The following is a 17,417-nucleotide window of genomic DNA, read 5'->3' on the forward strand; positions in this document are numbered from 1 at the left end:
GAGAATTTCATATAACCCTGATTTTGAAATAACACCTTTTGGATTATGTGGTTGTTGGGAGTTCTATTAAAAACACACTACATCAAGAAACTTTAACTGACTAACCAACCCTAACTACCCTAACATACCCTTAGGATATTCTCTAGAGGAAAGGAGGTACACAATGCATTTTTCATTTTTAACAACACACACACACACACACACACACACACACACACACACACACTCACTCACTCACTCAACTCATCTATCCTAAGGGATCTGAAGGCTTCTAGTTCATCTTTCATTATATTACAATGCCTTATTTTGTATTCCTCATTACTTTGTGCCATATCAAAGTGTTAAGACAATACTTGGATGCTCAATAAATACTCCTGCTATCAAAGCACATATCTTTAAGAAAATTAAATAATATTTTTTAAAAAAAGGGCTTACAATAAAGAGTACTCTGCCTGGCCTCTCCTCAAATCCCAGACAACCAATTGCTGCCTAGTCACTTGCCTCAATATTAAAGGTACATATACTATTATTGCTTGAGCTATTACTAACTTCTTACCACAATATTAACAGCTAAGGTGTTTTCTGTTACTAAGTGCCAGACACAGAACTCTCTATATATTATTACATTTAATTGTCACAACAGTTTCATGAAGTAGGAGCTAGTATATATTCCTGTTTTAGTCTGGAAAATGGGAACACAGTTCAACAACCTGCCCAGGGTCACACAGCTAGCAAGTGGCAAAACTACAATTTTAACTTAAGCAACCAGACACTAGCATACACACTTTTAACCTAAATCCTCTTATATTTACCCACTCCACGGTCCACTCTTAATTAATACTTCAGGGATAAGTCTCTCAAATTAAATAAAAACAATGAGCAAAATAAAACAAAGAAGTCAAAACAGTAAAACGGCATTTCTCACAACCAAATATATCTTTTTGGTTCTACAGGTCAGTAATTTTCAACTTTGACTTTGCCACAGTTCAGGAGGACACCAATTAGTTGCATTTTCATTTTATATACATTGACTCAGTAGTTACTATGCCTGAGGTATAGTATTTTTAAATCTAAACTACTGTTACATGGCGTATAACATTTTTGCTGAACTTAAAAAGGCGTCAGATCCTGAAGACTGCCAGACAGGCATGCTCTGAAGGGAGAGTGTGCCAGTAACAAATTAGAAAAAGAAAAACAATTTTCAAAGTAATTTCTATTTGCTTTCTAAAAGCAAATGAGCTAACTTATAGATGAGTACACTTACACATCTCTAACTACATAATAGGGCACAAAAAATCGTAATGGAAAAAGGTAAAATCACTTTCACTAAAGAAAAGCTTCAAAAAATAGATTTTGTAAAATCTGTGGAGACAGGAGACACAGTATTATTTCAGTTTAATATCCTAAACAAACAAAAAATGAGACATGAATATGGACAAATTTAACTTGAAGCAAAAAATGTTACCATTTAAAAAAAAATGAGACACTACAGAAAAGGCAGTAATGGAAGTTTTGAAATTGAGGAAAGTAAGGAAGAGAGCAAGAGATAAAAGCCCTAGATAATCTAGGCAATCCAGTTCAAAGCTGTGAGTCAGATCTTGCTCAAACAGAGAACCTTTATAATAATACTCTGGCTGAAGGGAATATTGTGGCCTTGTTCTACGAAAGAGCAGACAAGGCTTACTGAGGATCTTCTAGTAAGCGAAACGGAAGGTTGGTGACAGCAAGTCAGTTGGATCTGTAGACCAACATACAGTCTCTCTCTCTCTGCTGAAGTTTCACTTCTAACCAGTCTGGATAACAGCAATTCGCCCCTACTTACAGACTATACATGCCCTTCTCATTTCAATGCTATCTGGATTCTGTTACAGTTTTCATATGCATAATATCTTCCCAATTGGACCATTAACTTCTGGAGAGCAGAAGCCGTCCTGTTTATTCTATTTTCACTCATATAACCTAACATAGTTCTATCCATTTAGTAGATGGCTGCTCAAATCTAACGATATTGAAAAATCACAACCTATATCAGACCATTAAGAGTTTGAAGAAATCTTCAGATTATTGAGTCTGTTCTCTTTACGTTAAAAGCAAAGAAACTAAGAGTAGTTTAAATGTCCACTAGCCTAACAAGTAGAAGACCTGGAATTAGCATCCTAATCCCCTGATAATCAGTTTAACTTTTTCTAAACAGCCTCTAATTTCTTCCATTATACCAAAATAATCTATTTCATCAGAAAACAAAGTAGCAGCAGCAGTACTCACTATACACATACTAGAGACCTAAGAAGGTTAGATCCGCTTGGCAGTCCATGTGCCTAGGTCTGTGATGACTGCTTTATAAACATTCTACTTAATACTCTCAATGACTCTAAGAGGTAGGTACTAGTAACCTAATTTCACAAATGTGGAAAATGTAATTTGACCATGATGACAGTAAGTGGCAGAACCCAGATTCTCCATTTGTCATCAGAATCTTGGCTCTTACCCAGTATCCTATACTGCTTCTCGTAGAATTCACCACAAATATCTTGAAGTCTCAAGAGTCCAGCACAGTGCCTGACCCAAACAAAGTAAACAAATGTTAAAATGACTGACTAAATGAATGTATTATTTAATTAATTAAAAGGTAAGCTTCTCTCACAGCAAACACCTCTAAAAAGAAGACTTCATTGTTAATCTAATTACATAATCCCCAAAGAAAGGGTTTAACAGTGAGCGGTCTGCATACTAAAAGATTTAAGGAATGCCTAATATCTTTAGCCCACAAATAATTCAAGTGTTCAACAAATAGTGAAAAACTATTTCTGTGACACAGCGTTAAATTTGAAGATAAAAAGTAAAATAAAATTTGTTCCTGCAATATTCCACTAAATTAAAACCCACACAAATTTCTAAACTATTCAGCAAACCGAAATAAATGTGTAACACCGACCTCCTTCTGGTGGAAGAGAAAGGAATAACACTAACTGAGCATCTACAATGTTCCAGTTCTTGAACCTCAATGTAGAGTCTCACTTAATCCCTTAAAGCCAAATGAACGGGCAACATCTCCACTTTCTGATGAACAAATTGAGGCTTTAAGAGATTAAGAACTTGCCTCAGGTCACTTAGCAAATTACTACAAATTCAGAATTGGAATCCAAAAGTCTTATGTTCTCTCCAAAAAGGGGTAAAAGTACTTTTCTTTTATTTGTTTACCAAAGCAGAGAATGGATTTCTTCCCAAGGGAGACTGAAGATTGCTTATTTCAACAACAAAGAATACATTATCTCACTTACTCCTCATTATAGCTTATTTGTTATTATTTCATCCCATTTATTATAAATGATAAATCTAGAACTCAGAGAAGTAGCTTGCCCAAGAACACACTGCAAGGATGTAGAACTATACCAGGTCTGCACCAGGTGTGAATGCAAAACCACAGGAAAAGTGTAGAAAGACCTTAGCCCTGGTAGTTATGAGCTTAAGACTCAAAACACCCAAACTAAGCAGACTTTGTACTTGTCAAGTAAAAGGAATGGTAGATATCATTTGTAACTACTTCCACTTTCAATGATGAGGAAGCTGATTTTTCAGTAATAGTCTTATTAAATGGCAACCTGAAGACTGGCCTCTAAATTTCAAGTCTACAGGCCATTCTATTATATACCAAGCAATTACTGGATTTGTTGCCTGTTGAAATTACTCTCAAAGTATCAAAGTACTATTTCACACAGCATGAAGAGAGAACAGTTATGTTAAAACACACAGAATCAACATTTAAGGACTTCAAATACTTCCACGGGAATACATGAAGAGAAATATTCCTTAGCAACATTTTCAGTGCATAATCTGAAAACTTTGTCTATTTCTTTATCTATTTTTAGGACCTATATGTGAACTAAAAGATATCTCTATCGCCAATTCTGAAAATATTACCACTTAGGCCAAAAAAAAAAAAAAAAAAAAAGAAGTTTGGTTTTACTGTACAGCCCTGTTTGTCAAAAATCCAGAGTAGTTTTTTCTATTCAGAGTGGCCCAGGTATATTCCTAAAGAACCGTCCCACACTGGTTTTGATAAATCAAAGTGATGAATGAGAAGGTGATGAATATTAACATATACAGGATAAGTGCTTGTATTTAATTTTACTAAATAATACAAGCATGCTATAACCCCCAATACAGAAATAAATAGAATCATCCTAATGCAAAGTAACCGGATAGAGACTTCCATGTTTGTTCAGCCTACTACAACACGAAGATTGTCTTCATCCCTTAAGCTCATAAAAACTACGGGAGTTCTTCAGGAAGCTTTGCCGCTGCCTCTCCGCACATCACTGTGGGTCATTAAAAACTGGAATGCATCAAGAATTGCTGCCAGGCCTGAACTAGCACTAGCTCAGCTATAAACTAAGAAGTAAACAAGTGCAGAATGCTGCCGATCCTGGAGCGGGGCACTGTTTACTTACATGGAAAGATACTCATGTTGTGATGGGAAACGTGTTGCACTGTCCTCCCCTGGCTCCCCCCTAAAAACGCCGCACTTTGACAAGCTAATGTGAGCGTGGGTCTACTCCCAAAAGTTTTGACCTCTCTTTTTAATCGCTTAAGGACAAACGCTCAAATAAGGACATTCGACACAAGGTGCCCTGAGGTGCTGCCTATGGCATAACCTGGAAGGACATCACTTTGTCCAACAAACTGTGTTCTCACTTCACACTCCCCAACAATGAACTAAATGGGAGAAAGAGATACCGTCATTCACTCTGGTGAAGGAAAAGAGAAGAAATCAAAACCAGACTCGCTTCCTCCTCGCCCCCGAGAGGCTTGGAGCAGGACTAGGGGCTTAAGGTGCGGTTACAAACCAGCACCAGGCCCCGGTCGCCAGTGCACCCGCGAGCAGCGAGGGCGTCAGAGAACCATCAACATCTCCACCTCTGTCCTCCGAGCACAGCCAGGGACTGCGTCCCAGAGCCCGCCCCGGCCGGGCCCGCCCCGCTATCTCCTCCCCCGTTATCCGCTCACTGCCGCGCTCGGGCCTGGGTTTGCCTCCCGCCCTCCCCAACTTTGGCACGTTCCACTACCCCAAACACGTAGGCCACCGCCCCCACCACGAGTCCGGCGGAGAAAGGTCGGGGGGCTGCAGGGCGAGGAATGCGCTGGGCGCCGTTCCTCACCTCTGGATGGAGAAGGGGCACGCAGCCCGCTTCGGCCTCGTACTCATCCGGGCCGTCCGCCATCTTGGTGTTAAATCCCTCCTCCCGCTGCATGCTGGGAGAAAGCGTTTCACCCTCGCGGGGCTCGGGCAAGGCGGAGGGCAAGCGCGAGGGCGAGCGCGAGCCCCGCCGGAGGCGACGCGGCCTCCTCCTCCTCCTCCCCTTACCCCAGCGACGCCCCCTCTGCCCCCTCCCACCTCGGAGGGCGCGGGTCCCTGCGCGCGTGCGCGCTAGCTGGGCCGTCCCGGGCGCGAGCGCGCTCTGCTGCACTGCACCGGGGCCGGCAGGCCCAAGGCTCTGGGCGTGGGTGCCGCCGCTTGTGGGTGGACCCGGGCCCCTGGCAGTTTGCGCCTCTGGTCGCGGGGAGGAGGCAGCTGCTGGGCTACCGAGTAGTTAACGTGGGCAACCTAGCGGCGGCGCGGGAGCAAGGACCCGGCTCTTGAGCCGCGCAGCCGGGGGTTTCCCATCCCCCGCCCCCCACGCAGTAGAGGTGGCCCACGCTCGCAAGCCCCACTGTCCTGCTCCGAGACCCCGGGACCCCTTCTGTGAGACCCAACCCAGCTCCAGGTAGTAGATTTGGGGCGCTCTTGATTCCAGGTGTGCATCGCTCATGAAGATGAAAGACGCACCGTTTCCTCTACACTCAATAAGGTCATACTGTAATTTATGCCTCCGGGGGGCGCCCGGGAGAACATGGATAAAGCTTGGAATTATCTCCTAGAGAAGAGCCTTTTAAAAACGATCCCAACCTGTCCTCAGTGATCTTGAATTAAGAGTAACCACATTAAAAATGTACACTTTCAAAGCCCACACGCCCGCATCTGCTACATTTTCATGTAACTCAGGAATTCAGAACTGAAGTCATTTAAACTGAATTCGCTGCAATCAGAACCAGATAAAATGACTAAAGCCATTTCTAAACGGACTCTAGGGCTGCATGAGGGATGGGGGATTGCGCTCTAGAAATGTGCTGATTGGACTATTATAGAAAGCATTTATTTTTGATTTTATCTATTAAAAAGTGAAAACCTAAACTGCTCAGAGGACGATTTAGCAGATTATGAAACATGATCAATAGAGATCCTGATACTAACCTGTTTCGTGTTAAAGCCAAATCAGCCAAAGACCACCAGCAGGGAAGCCTGCAATTCGATAACATCAGATTTATTTGTAAGTCAAGAGGAAGAGCATTACAGAGGAAACGTGGATACCGCTGGAAAAGGGAGATTGAAGCGTCTTTTGTAAGGTTTAGGTTCCCGCCAAAGGAGTCAGTAGGGTCTAGGGAGACCGGGGATCAGTTCTGGATTGGACACTGTTTCTGAGGCTGTATTAGGAAAAGCGAAGCTTAACCGAGGATTGGATGCTGTCATGAGGAGAGGGTCCTTCAGTAATTGGGTAGCCTAGTCATAAAATAGCGAAGTGGGTCTGGGCATCACTGGCAAGAGAGCAGTATTATTCCAATACATGGCATTTTACAGCTGCTGCATGGGAGTGGGAAAAAACAAGCTGCTCTGTTAACTGTGTCTCTTTTCCCAGCATCGTTGCTTTTTCTCACTTCAGTCTGAGCTGATTTTCCTTCTTTTGGTCCTGGCCCAAACTGAGAATTTTGGTTTTGACTCTTTCACCCAGCATGCAGAACTAGACAGAATTAGAGTTCTGCCTTTGGAGCTCCACTGCTTTCAGAAACATTTTAACATGGATAAAATCTTCACTTTTCTTCTTGCCCCTCCTTACCCTTATGCCATGCATTTACTGGGAATGGAGAGAAGACCGAAGTAAAAAAAAAAGGAAACAGTGAAAAAGTTGGGAGATGAGGTAAAGAAAGTATTGAATTGTAGAGGAGTGAAGAAAACTAGGCATGCAGAACAGGAAGGAATGTTTCGTGGATGCGCGTGTATCAGGAACACTGGGGCAGGAGGATGACGGTGACTTTTCAAAAAAAACGAAGATGTTTAGCCTTCCCAGTGATCCTAGACTCACAGAGGTCCTAAATGGAAGGATAAAGGGCCAGCTTCAGCCAGCAAACAAGTTTCATATCAAATATATTTCAAATAGATACCAAAATTCAATGAATCAAGAGACTTCACTTTAAAATCTGTATTTCTAGATTATCCAGAAAATATACTTTTTCATTACCTGCCTGGCTATAGACGTATTTAGTGTCTGTGACTTCTGAGAATTCTACAACTTAAACGTAGAGGAAATACTGAAAACAGATGAAAAGAAATTGCCTTGCTCACTGCTATAAGATTGAAATAATAGTTATCAAAAGAAGAAAGAAAGAAATCAGGAGCGAGAGCAGCCAGTCTTGGGAAAATATCTTGAAGTTGAGGCTTCAGCTAGGTTGAGTAAGACCAAAACAAATCCTGTAAGTACAACTAGAGTCCATGTTAGTAATTATAGAGTACTTATCTACACTCAGATTTAAGAGAATATATTCAAGAAATGGACATGTAGGTGGATAGATTAGCAAAAGACTAGCTTAACATTATGAAGGAATACAGAATAGTTGCTGAAAGAGAACAAAATACAAAGAAAATCAACTTTGTTAGAAAAGAATTGTGAATAAGAAATGTGAAAACCAGACAGATTGAAAGGAATAGGGAAAGATCATAGGGATAAAGCCTTCATATGTAACTTCAGAGACTACTGGAGTAAAGACAGCACTGGCGATCATCCATTTGTAGTCCACCTCCAGCAGTTCACAAATGAGGAGTGATGGTTGGGGAATTTAAGAAACCCAGTTAAAGTCACAAAACTAGGTAGTAACAGAACTCTGTCTAGAAGCCTTCTGACTTCCCCATCTACTACTCTTGCCTCTACCTCACATTTCTTCTGTTGTATTTATCCTCAATGAATTCTTGTTTGGTCCATTTAATAATTATGTATCAAACATTTGTTTTGTGTAAAAGTTAGAATAGGTAACCCCAACATAGAGTTTAGTAAACTAAACACTCTTCCATCCAGATTTCCCAGGCACATCAGGCCACCTGGGTTTGAATCCCATTTCTGTCATCTTCTATGACCTGAGGAAAGTTACATATGTTCTCTGGCTCTGACATGCTTGCATGGTTGCCATGCCGTGTCTTCTCTTGCTCAGGCTTCGGTAGCTCTAGCCAACCTTCCATTTGCTGTGATACAGTGTGGGTCAAGTCTTTACTTTCTTTCCCCCATATCTGAGTCCAGTTTGGATTCCACTCTTAGTTTCTGTTTGAGGACAGAGCATTTCATCTTCTATTTACTTTTTCCGTATCTTGAGTACATGGTCGGGGAGACATATGCTCTGCTGAGGCAAGATACAGCCTGCATGAGAAAACCTGAGTCATGTTATCTTTGCTGAGGGTTTATTCCAGCTCATATCTCATATCTCATTCCCATAGGGAAATATCTCAGATGTCAGATCATCTCCCATCTTAGTGAGTAGCCCTGGAGCTTTCACTTTCATTATAAAGAGTCAGATACATATTTCACTTTCTCCACATCCCCAGCCTTTCTTGAAGCTATTTCCAGTCATGGGCAGTGAGAAAGTTTGAGGGGTTCATAAATGTTGTGAAAGCATCTTTGAAACGTACAAACCAGAAAGCTCGTGGGTGACTTGGAGAGTAAAGCTAGGGCAAAAATCCTCCAAACCCTGCATAGCATTTTTGACACCAGCTGGTCAAATATAACAAGTATTTGCCTGGGGTGTTCATGGAGAATAAAATATTAACAGTTTATACTAAAAAAAAAATATATATATATATATATGTGTGTGTATATATATATATACACATATATATATATGAACTGTAAATGAAAAATGGAAGGTGATGAATTAGGCTTGTTTCTCCGCAAATTTGGGGGTATTAGTGTGAATCTCAGATACTTGGTATCTTTATTCATATAGCTTGAGATAGGTAGGTGGGTGAAAGGGTAAAGTTAAGAAGTAAGCTCATTCATTCTTCTCTGCTCTGTTTCAGAATATTATGTTCCTTTGTGTCCCTGTCTATTTTTTAATTTCTCTTTTTAGTTTGGGGATATGGCCCTTTCATTTTTTGGTTGCTGAATTGGTGAATTTTCTAGATCTTTTTTTTTTTTTAAATAGGTATTAAGGGAGAGAACAATTTGTGATGAAGTTTTAGTTGATCACCTGGGCATCTCAGAAATCCCCAACACTTGAGAGTTTTCCTGTATACCCACTCAGGTTTTGATATGCTGATATAATCAGGTTCTCTGATGACTATTCTCAAATTGCTGAACCTGAGAATCCCCTGTTCTTCCTATAACTGGCTACCTCGTTCATTGCATGATTTTTCCTAATTTCTTTCTCTGAAATTAATCTCAAATTCAACTTTTGGGATGCTTGCTGTTAGATTAGTCCATTATGAGAAGGCACTGGGAACTACAAATTTCCAAACATACAGACACACAATCTGGCATCAATATCAGTGGGTTCAGGACTCCCTGAGCATAGTCCATGGACCCCAGGTGAAAAAAATCCCTGATTGTGATAAATCATGGCTTTAGTTCTTGACTAGTGTCTTAATCTATAAAAAAAACTTTGAGAAGTCATCTAGCTTACACTGATGTAAGTGTGGTATGGAAGAAAGACTATTAAAAGAAACTGAACACTGGTCCTGATTTTCCAGCTAACTAACTGTATTTTCTTTTAATGCTTAACATGATTTCTCCCTCTTTAGCATCCTAAACAAATACTCTCTGCACCCCTCAGCCCATGCCTTCACAAACTCACCCATATCATCCATCCCCTAATACTCAAGATGAGAAAGCAGAAGCTAGTCTACATTCCAGTTTGTTTCTTTTTCAATTAACAGTGAATAAGAATTCTTTTCAGAATTATTCCTAGGTAGCTAAGGATGTAAATTTATCCTAGTGTTTATATTTTGTGAATGTTCTTCAAATGCAGAAATAAGAATAGCCTGTTAACTTGGATATCTTTTAAGGTGATGTTTGCATAGATTTCAGTAAGTTACTTTTAAGTGTTACAGGATTCTTTTAGCTCTGAAAGTCCCTGCTTACTCTGCATCCGAGTCCCTTAGTGGCATTTATTCATCATCTCATGGGACTGAGGGCATGACTTCAGCCCCTACTGCTGGAATCCTGGTGACAGGCAAATCTTTTTCTATTGGCTACCTTTGTTCCCTAAGCTGGGTTTGGCAGGTACAGTTATAAGTATCTGACAGACATGTGTTTTTTTCATCGTTAAGAAAGAAATATTTCCCGAGACAACTATGCTAAACATTCATGGGAAATATTTGAAAATGCGTTGTTCGTTTCCCTCATGCCCAGCACGTGTGCTGATATGTCCATCAAGTAAGCTGGTATCATCAGCCCCCCAAAACATATCTGCAACTAAATCTCTTTAACTGGTGCTGGCAAGGCTCAGGCTCACACTGAGAACTGGTGATACAGGGATTTGTTAGGAAGATGCTCTTCAGTTCTGTTACCGTGCAGCTGACAGAGCCTCACCAGCACTTACTATTGGAAACAAAGAACTTGTTTTTCTCCCAATAATATAGTGAACGAAATTATGACCATCCAGCAGTATTTGCATGTGCATTAACTGTCTGAAGTATTTAAAACCATCACACACACACTCACACACCCACGGACAATTTTCACTGGAGGAAAGCCCTGAGTATTGTATGCTCTTTGTCACTTTAATTGCTCAGCCTTCGTTTTGTCATCTATAAAATGAAGAGGCTTAGAATAGGTGAGCTCGGAAAGTCGCTTTCATCTTTATGATTCTAATTATAATAACACCATCTTGGACAGATGATAATCCCTTTTAAACGCTCATAATGAAAAGTCCACCACGTCTGTAATTAACCTCTGTTCTGTTCTGTCTGTGATAGTTCTTACTGTCAGGAATTTCTTCCTGATTTCTATCCTAAATCCCTCAGGCTGTACACTTTCTTTTATTTTATTTTCTTCTCAATTTTCTTAATATTCTCTTTTATCTTCCTCACCTAAATCATTCCTAGAGAGGTAAAGTCTTACTAGTGAAACCTAAGGAAGGACTTCCAACTTCTAAATCATTAATGCACGTGGTGAATGAGATGAGACACAGTCCTAACACCCAAAGGCAGTTTATTAGATATTCTGTCTCTTAGATAAGAGGAGCTAAACTGTTGTAGTTGTGATATCTGGTATTCCCTGCTCTTGTCTTCTAGATTATACCCTCTAAGCTTCACTCAGAGGGAAGGTGCCATAGCTAAAGATACCACATTAAGAGAGAAAAATAGAAGTGAAAGCTTTTATCTAAATCTGGGACCTTACTCCACTTTAGGCATCAGCATTGAATTGCTGTCTGCCATCCCCAGACTCTTGAAGAGTCCTATTCAAAATACCTCCCTAACTAGAAATTAACAATTTTCTCTCTTTTTTAAAGCAGTGTTTCAATTTTAAAAGTAACAATTGTACATCCCTTTAAAAATTTAAATAGTTAGGTAATACCTACAATTAAAATTGTCTCTTTCCCCTCACCATTCATCCCAATAACACTTCCCAGAGTTAATCATGGTTAATCGTTGTAGTCCCAGAATTTTACGGTATATACATACATATCCTTAAAAGATGATGTTTGAGCTGTACAAACTGTTCCACACCTTGTTTGTGTTTTTTTCACTTAAGAATTTGTCTTGAAATTCTGCCCATTGCAGCATTTATAATTTTTATTTTATTCAATTTAATGTCTTGTGCATTATTCTCTTGGGCCCTTATATATCAGAATAATTTTGGCTTTAAGTAATGGAAAACTTGACTAAAAATGGTTTATATGGTAAAGACTTATTATTTCTTACAACAAGAAGTCTAAAGTCAGGTTAATTCAACTTCAATAATTTCATGAAGATTCTAGTATTTCCCAGGTTAATTTAACAGCTCAGTAATATTATGAAGATTCGATTAAATTCTTTTCTTCTACTCTGTTATTCTCGGTAAAGAGGCAAGAAACCTCATGATCTCAACATGGCTGCTGCAGCTCACATAGCAGTACAAATGGACAATAAAAGCATTGTACCTTCTCATGAGCTTCTTTTCTAAATCATGGAAAGCTTGCAGAATACCACCCTTCAGGTTGCATTGGTCAGGATTACCTGTCTGTCTATGCTAAAGCCAATCTTTGGCAAAGGAAATGAGACCACTCTGATTAGCTTACACAAGGGATTGGCAAATTACGGCTTATGGCAAATCTGGCCCATTGCTTGTTTTTATAGGACCTGTGAGCTATGGGCTTTACATTCTTGAATGGCTGCCAAAAAAAAAAAAAAAAATCAAAGGAAAAATAATACTTTGTGATGTAGAAAAAGTATGTGAAATTCAAAGTTCATTGTCTATAAATAAAGTTTAGGTCTTCTTAAAGACTGCCCTTCACACTACAACAGCAGAATTGAGTAGTTGAAACACATCATATGGCTCACAAAGCCTGAAATATTTACTGTCTGGTCCTTTAGAGGAAACATTTGCCAGCTCCTGGCTTAGACTTCGCCTGGGTCCAGGAAGCCCCTCCCCAAAACACAATACTGTGCGGTCAGAAAGCACAAACAAAATGAGGGCTCTTCTCAACAAGGAAAGAGAGGGAGAGAAGAAATGGATTTGGGGAGGGAGACAACAATGTCTGTTTTTTATCACCTCCCATTTTCTCAGAAATTTCAATCAGCTCTCTCAGAACAGATCCATGTTTAAATGTTCATAGGTAACAAGTCACAAATTATTGTTGAAAGGTGAGCTGGTTCTCACATTGCTTCAGGCTAGGCAGAAGGTTTGGTGTAAGGATTAATGTAACTGCTTTACCATGGTTTACAAAAAGGAGTCCCAACTAGCATGGCACACAAAATCTTCTGACCCTAACTCCTGCTTGCCTCACCAGCTTCCCTGCCACCTCCAGCAGGACCTACTGCTCCTCCCATCGTGAAACACGTAAAAGTTCCTGAATTTACCAAGCCTTTTTGTTTTTGTCCATCCTGTTACCTTTTCCTGGAGCACTCTTCCCTCTTTGTCTACATGGAAAATTTCTAAGGTGAGCCATTAAGACATAACTTGTTATTTCTTCTGAGAAACCCTATAGCACCACATTTGAGGCTGTCTTACTTTGTTGTCTTTGCTTGAGTTCCCTAAGAAGAATAACCAGAGGCGAGGGCATCCTCCAGTCATTTATCTGGGGACATGATCCCAGGGAACAAGAGTCCGGCGGATAGGACTAGGAGCAGAACAGGATAAGGAGAAAACCAGTACAGTACTTTATTGAGCTGGTTACCTTTGCCTTTACACTGGGGGCTCTGTTCTGCTAGAGAGCTTCTGAGAGCCCTGAATTCAGAATTGTTTGCTGAGACACAGAAGAAGGGAGCACCTTGTCCCCATTGATACACGGTTGCCCCAAGGGGTGTTCATTCTCTCGTACTTCCGTGTTTGCAGAGCAGAGAAGCCCCAGGGTAGAAAGTAAGAGATACTTTGTGCAGATACCATTAGGTGCCACCTTGTCTCAGCTGGTAACTCTGGATATGAAATGGGCATAAGAGATGTCTGACACACTCCAGGATGTGTATTACTCAGATCTGCTAGTAGCCTGCATTACGTGTAGTCTGTCACAGAGCTTTCAAGGTGGTAGCTTAACAGCAATGCCTACAAAGAGGAACAAGCAACGCTTCTGAAACTGTAATTGGTGCCAAGGCCATAACTGATATTCATCCTTTCACTGCTTGTTGTAGGCTGTTTGCCTGGCGAGTTACCCAGTTCTTCATCTTGGGGTGGCTGGAGCCCTTGGTTGCTTTAGCCTGACTGGGTCAGGGTTGTTGGCATTTGTCCACTTATGGTAATCAGTGGGTATGGAGCACAAAGGACTGGGTGTGGAAACACCTAGCTACTCGCTGTTTAGCGGATCCAACTGGCATGACATCACCCGTGCAGCACAATGTTCTGTAGAACGTCAAACTGATCAACGTCCTTGTGGCACCTAGTATGTGGTTGTTGCTCCTTTTCACTGACAGGGATTGAGAAGAAAGTATTCATTGCAGCAACACCCACATACTAGGTGCCAAAGGCCGTGTGGTTATATTCTAGTAAAGATAACAGCCCTGGCATAGCAACTGTGATTTGGGCTATTCTTAGGTTAAGTTGACATAGTTCACCATCAGCTGCTGTGTTGGAGCTGGGATTTTGCCATGGCCAAACCGGCTAAGTAGGTGAGCAATATGCTGGGTAGCAAAATTTGTGCATCCTCTAAGCCTTTGATAATGGCACTAAGTCTATTTCCTCTGAGGATATTACATTCCTTCTGATTCATTACTGTAATCAGTGAAGGTATGCAGTTTTGGGGGCTTCTACTGGTCCTTCCTATCGTAGTAACTCTTACTGCACAGGTCAAGAAAACACAGTGAGGGTTCTGCCAGTTGTAACTGTACCCATTCCAACTGTTCACTGGGAACGAAGCATATAAGCAAAGGCAGGTCTGTGACTCCCCTGGACCACTGAGAGATGACTTGGGCCAGCAGGTTTCCAGGAACTCTCAGTTTACCTGGGGACTATGATAGCGCTGCTGGTTTCCTGGTATAAGTGTTGGCTCAGACCCTATATCCAACAAGCCTTAAAATGCCTTTGTTTCCCTGTGCTCAACGTAAGGCTTCTCCGCAAATGGGCAAAGGTACTTTCGGAGAACAATGGGGAGAATATGTATACACTCCGGCTAGTGTTGCTGAGTCTTTACTCAGCCTTCCCTGCAAACAATGGGCGTTGGGTCTGAGAACCTACTTAGATCTGTAAACTGGATGAGGGGTTGCAATTTTCCGTGGAGACAACTGTCATCAGCGTTCTGTTAACCAGCTGTTGATTTTTTTTCTGGTTATACATACAGATCAAGCAACGCCCTGGTGAATGCTCATTTAACTTGCCCTGAGACACTCCATGGCCTATTAGTTATTATCGCAGAGCCCTGTGGGTGAAGATATCCCACTTGCCACTCTGGCCTTGAAGCACATTATCACAATTGTGTATACTTTCCTTCTGCCAGTCAAGTGCTACCACCTGACCTCTGCTATTTTGGATTCTTATCAATCTAGTTAATAGTAAGGAGCCCAGTTCCAGAGCAGCATCTCTTACTGTCAGCTACAGTGGACAACTACCACTGAGCTTCTCAAAGATGCCAGTGGTACCCTCACCACTGTATTTCCTACTGCCTTGGAGATGGGTATGTCTACTGGGCCCTTACAAGGAACATAGTAAGATGGTGGGTTCTCAGGTATAATGTTTAAATTTGTTCTAACATTCTAACCAACTTGAGCCTTTTGACACCTTCTTCAAGGCAGTCAAGGCACTTCTAGAATCTCTCCTTTATTTGCTATAGGCCTTCATCCTATCCAGGCGTCAAGGAGCCATCCCAGAAATATATTAGAACTAGTTCCAGGTGTCCTTGCTACGTCATGAAAATCCAGCCGTTTTTCATGTCAGCAAATTCTCTCCTGTCCACTTCTGTATTCTGCTTTCCCTGGTCCAGCGCTTTCAGGATTCACTCCTCAGTTCCTCCAGATAAATAAATATCAACCAGGCCTTATAGATCATTATTTATGTGCCTGTTGCTTCATACAAGGCTTTTGCAGGGTCTACAGAAAAGGGAGGCTATTCTCAAGCAAAGCAGGAGGAGCTGCTTGTGCCAACACAGATTTCATAAGAATCTGGGGGTTGACGTTTCTCAGGCTTGTCCACTAAATGCTACAGTTGCAAGTCTCAGGATTCCATTCTTTCCCTTCCAGGGCCCTGACTTTGAAATAGAAGGCTTGTCAAGACAGTATATTCAGTCTCCTTTGTAGCTATGTGAGCTTACAACTCAGTCCTGGGTCTGATTATCAGCACAGTTTGCTCTGTGGACACAAAGGGTAAGCATCTCTTTAAATGCTGCCTTGGAGGCTTCCTGATTTTCACAGCCTGCCTAGAACTGAAAGCTACTAACTTGAGCCTGTCCCTTTTTTCTTTTTTAAAAAATTTTCAGGAGCCCTTAACAAAAATGAGCCAATCTATAGGCCTTATAACTACCACTGGCTTCAAACTGTTCAGGGACCATCCCTAATCCATATGCAAATACTTGATTTTCTACCTATAATTCATCCCAGTCATTTACCAGTAAAAATCTTAGTAATGCTGAGTCAGGCCAGGGGTTATCACCACCCACACTTTCCACCAAAAGTGGAAGTGTCTGACTGGCAAAAAATTCAGTTTCAGAATCGTTTTCTGGACTTCTTCTTTCTAAGTCTGCTCTTGAGATCAAATGTCTTATCTTGGGTTCCCTCAAAAACTAGAGTCTGATACAAGGGTTTGGATGCAATTAGTTTGTTGTGAAAGTAATTCCAGAGGACAGGAGTGTGAGGATGGAGAAGAATGGTAAATAGAAGGAAAGAAAGCCAAGCCAAGCATGCGTTTTTTGAGCTGGTCACCACTATGGGCACCTGGAGCTTTGTCCTGTTGAGAGTTTTTAGAGAGCTGTGTAAATTGTGCTTCAGAATTGTCAGAATTACCCAACATGAAAGAGTTGATGATTGAGTCACTGGCTCTATCCCTCAGTGATAAAAGGTTGCTCCAGTGAGTGGCAACTCCTTCACTCTTCCCAGTCAGTGCCTGTGCCAAAATAGCTGAATGGGTGTCTGCAGGCATCCTGGGTGGTGGCAGCGGCAGAGTATTCCTACTGCGAAAGCAGGAGATTCTCCGTGCACTTGAGGGAAGACCATGACAGAACATAGCTGGCTGCAGCAGCAAAGGCTGGAGCAAAAAGGTAAGCCATGAAAATATGAAGGATGAATAAAAGATGTTTTATACACATGTACATCTGTCTTATTGTAATAATCAGACTACCTCACAGTTATTTCTCTGTGTGCCTGTCATCAGTCCTAGGTGCTAAGTACTTTAAAAATCGGGATGTGGGATAAATTGGCATTATGTGTCTTCTGAAATGATGCACTGAGAAAAAGACAACATCACTTCTGTGATAATTCCACCAAAAGTCATATCCTGAATCTAATCATCAAGAAACGTGACAAACCCAAACTGAGGGACATTCTGCAAAATTTAAGGTCAGTATGCCTAAAAAAAGTCAGTGTCATGAAAGACAATGGAAGAGTGAGGAATTATTCCAAATTAAATAAAAATTGTATGCATCATATGAGCCAGAATTCTGTTTTGCTATAGTAGACATAATTGGAATAATTAGCAAAATTTGAATATGAACTGTATAGT

At 41.1% G+C, this 17,417-nt stretch overlaps 1 protein-coding gene across 4 annotated transcripts in view; it reads right to left on the reverse strand.

Annotated features, from left to right (window-relative positions):
* ZDHHC17 (zinc finger DHHC-type palmitoyltransferase 17) overlaps nucleotides 1-17,417 on the reverse strand; it is a 138,798-nt gene that overhangs the window by 77,502 nt on the left and 43,879 nt on the right. The window contains exon 1 of one of the 4 annotated variants that reach the window (XM_006191090.2): nucleotides 5,160-5,372. The exons of the other annotated variants lie outside the window; for them this stretch is intronic. Coding sequence (XP_006191152.1) covers nucleotides 5,160-5,252 — 93 coding nt within the window. The 5' untranslated portion in view covers nucleotides 5,253-5,372. Of the gene's footprint in view, nucleotides 1-5,159; nucleotides 5,373-17,417 lie in introns of those variants that run through there. 4 annotated transcript variants of the gene reach the window in all.

The sequence above is a fragment of the Camelus ferus genome, chromosome 12 (genome assembly GCF_009834535.1).
Source record: "Camelus ferus isolate YT-003-E chromosome 12, BCGSAC_Cfer_1.0, whole genome shotgun sequence".
Lineage (NCBI taxonomy): Eukaryota > Metazoa > Chordata > Mammalia > Artiodactyla > Camelidae > Camelus > Camelus ferus.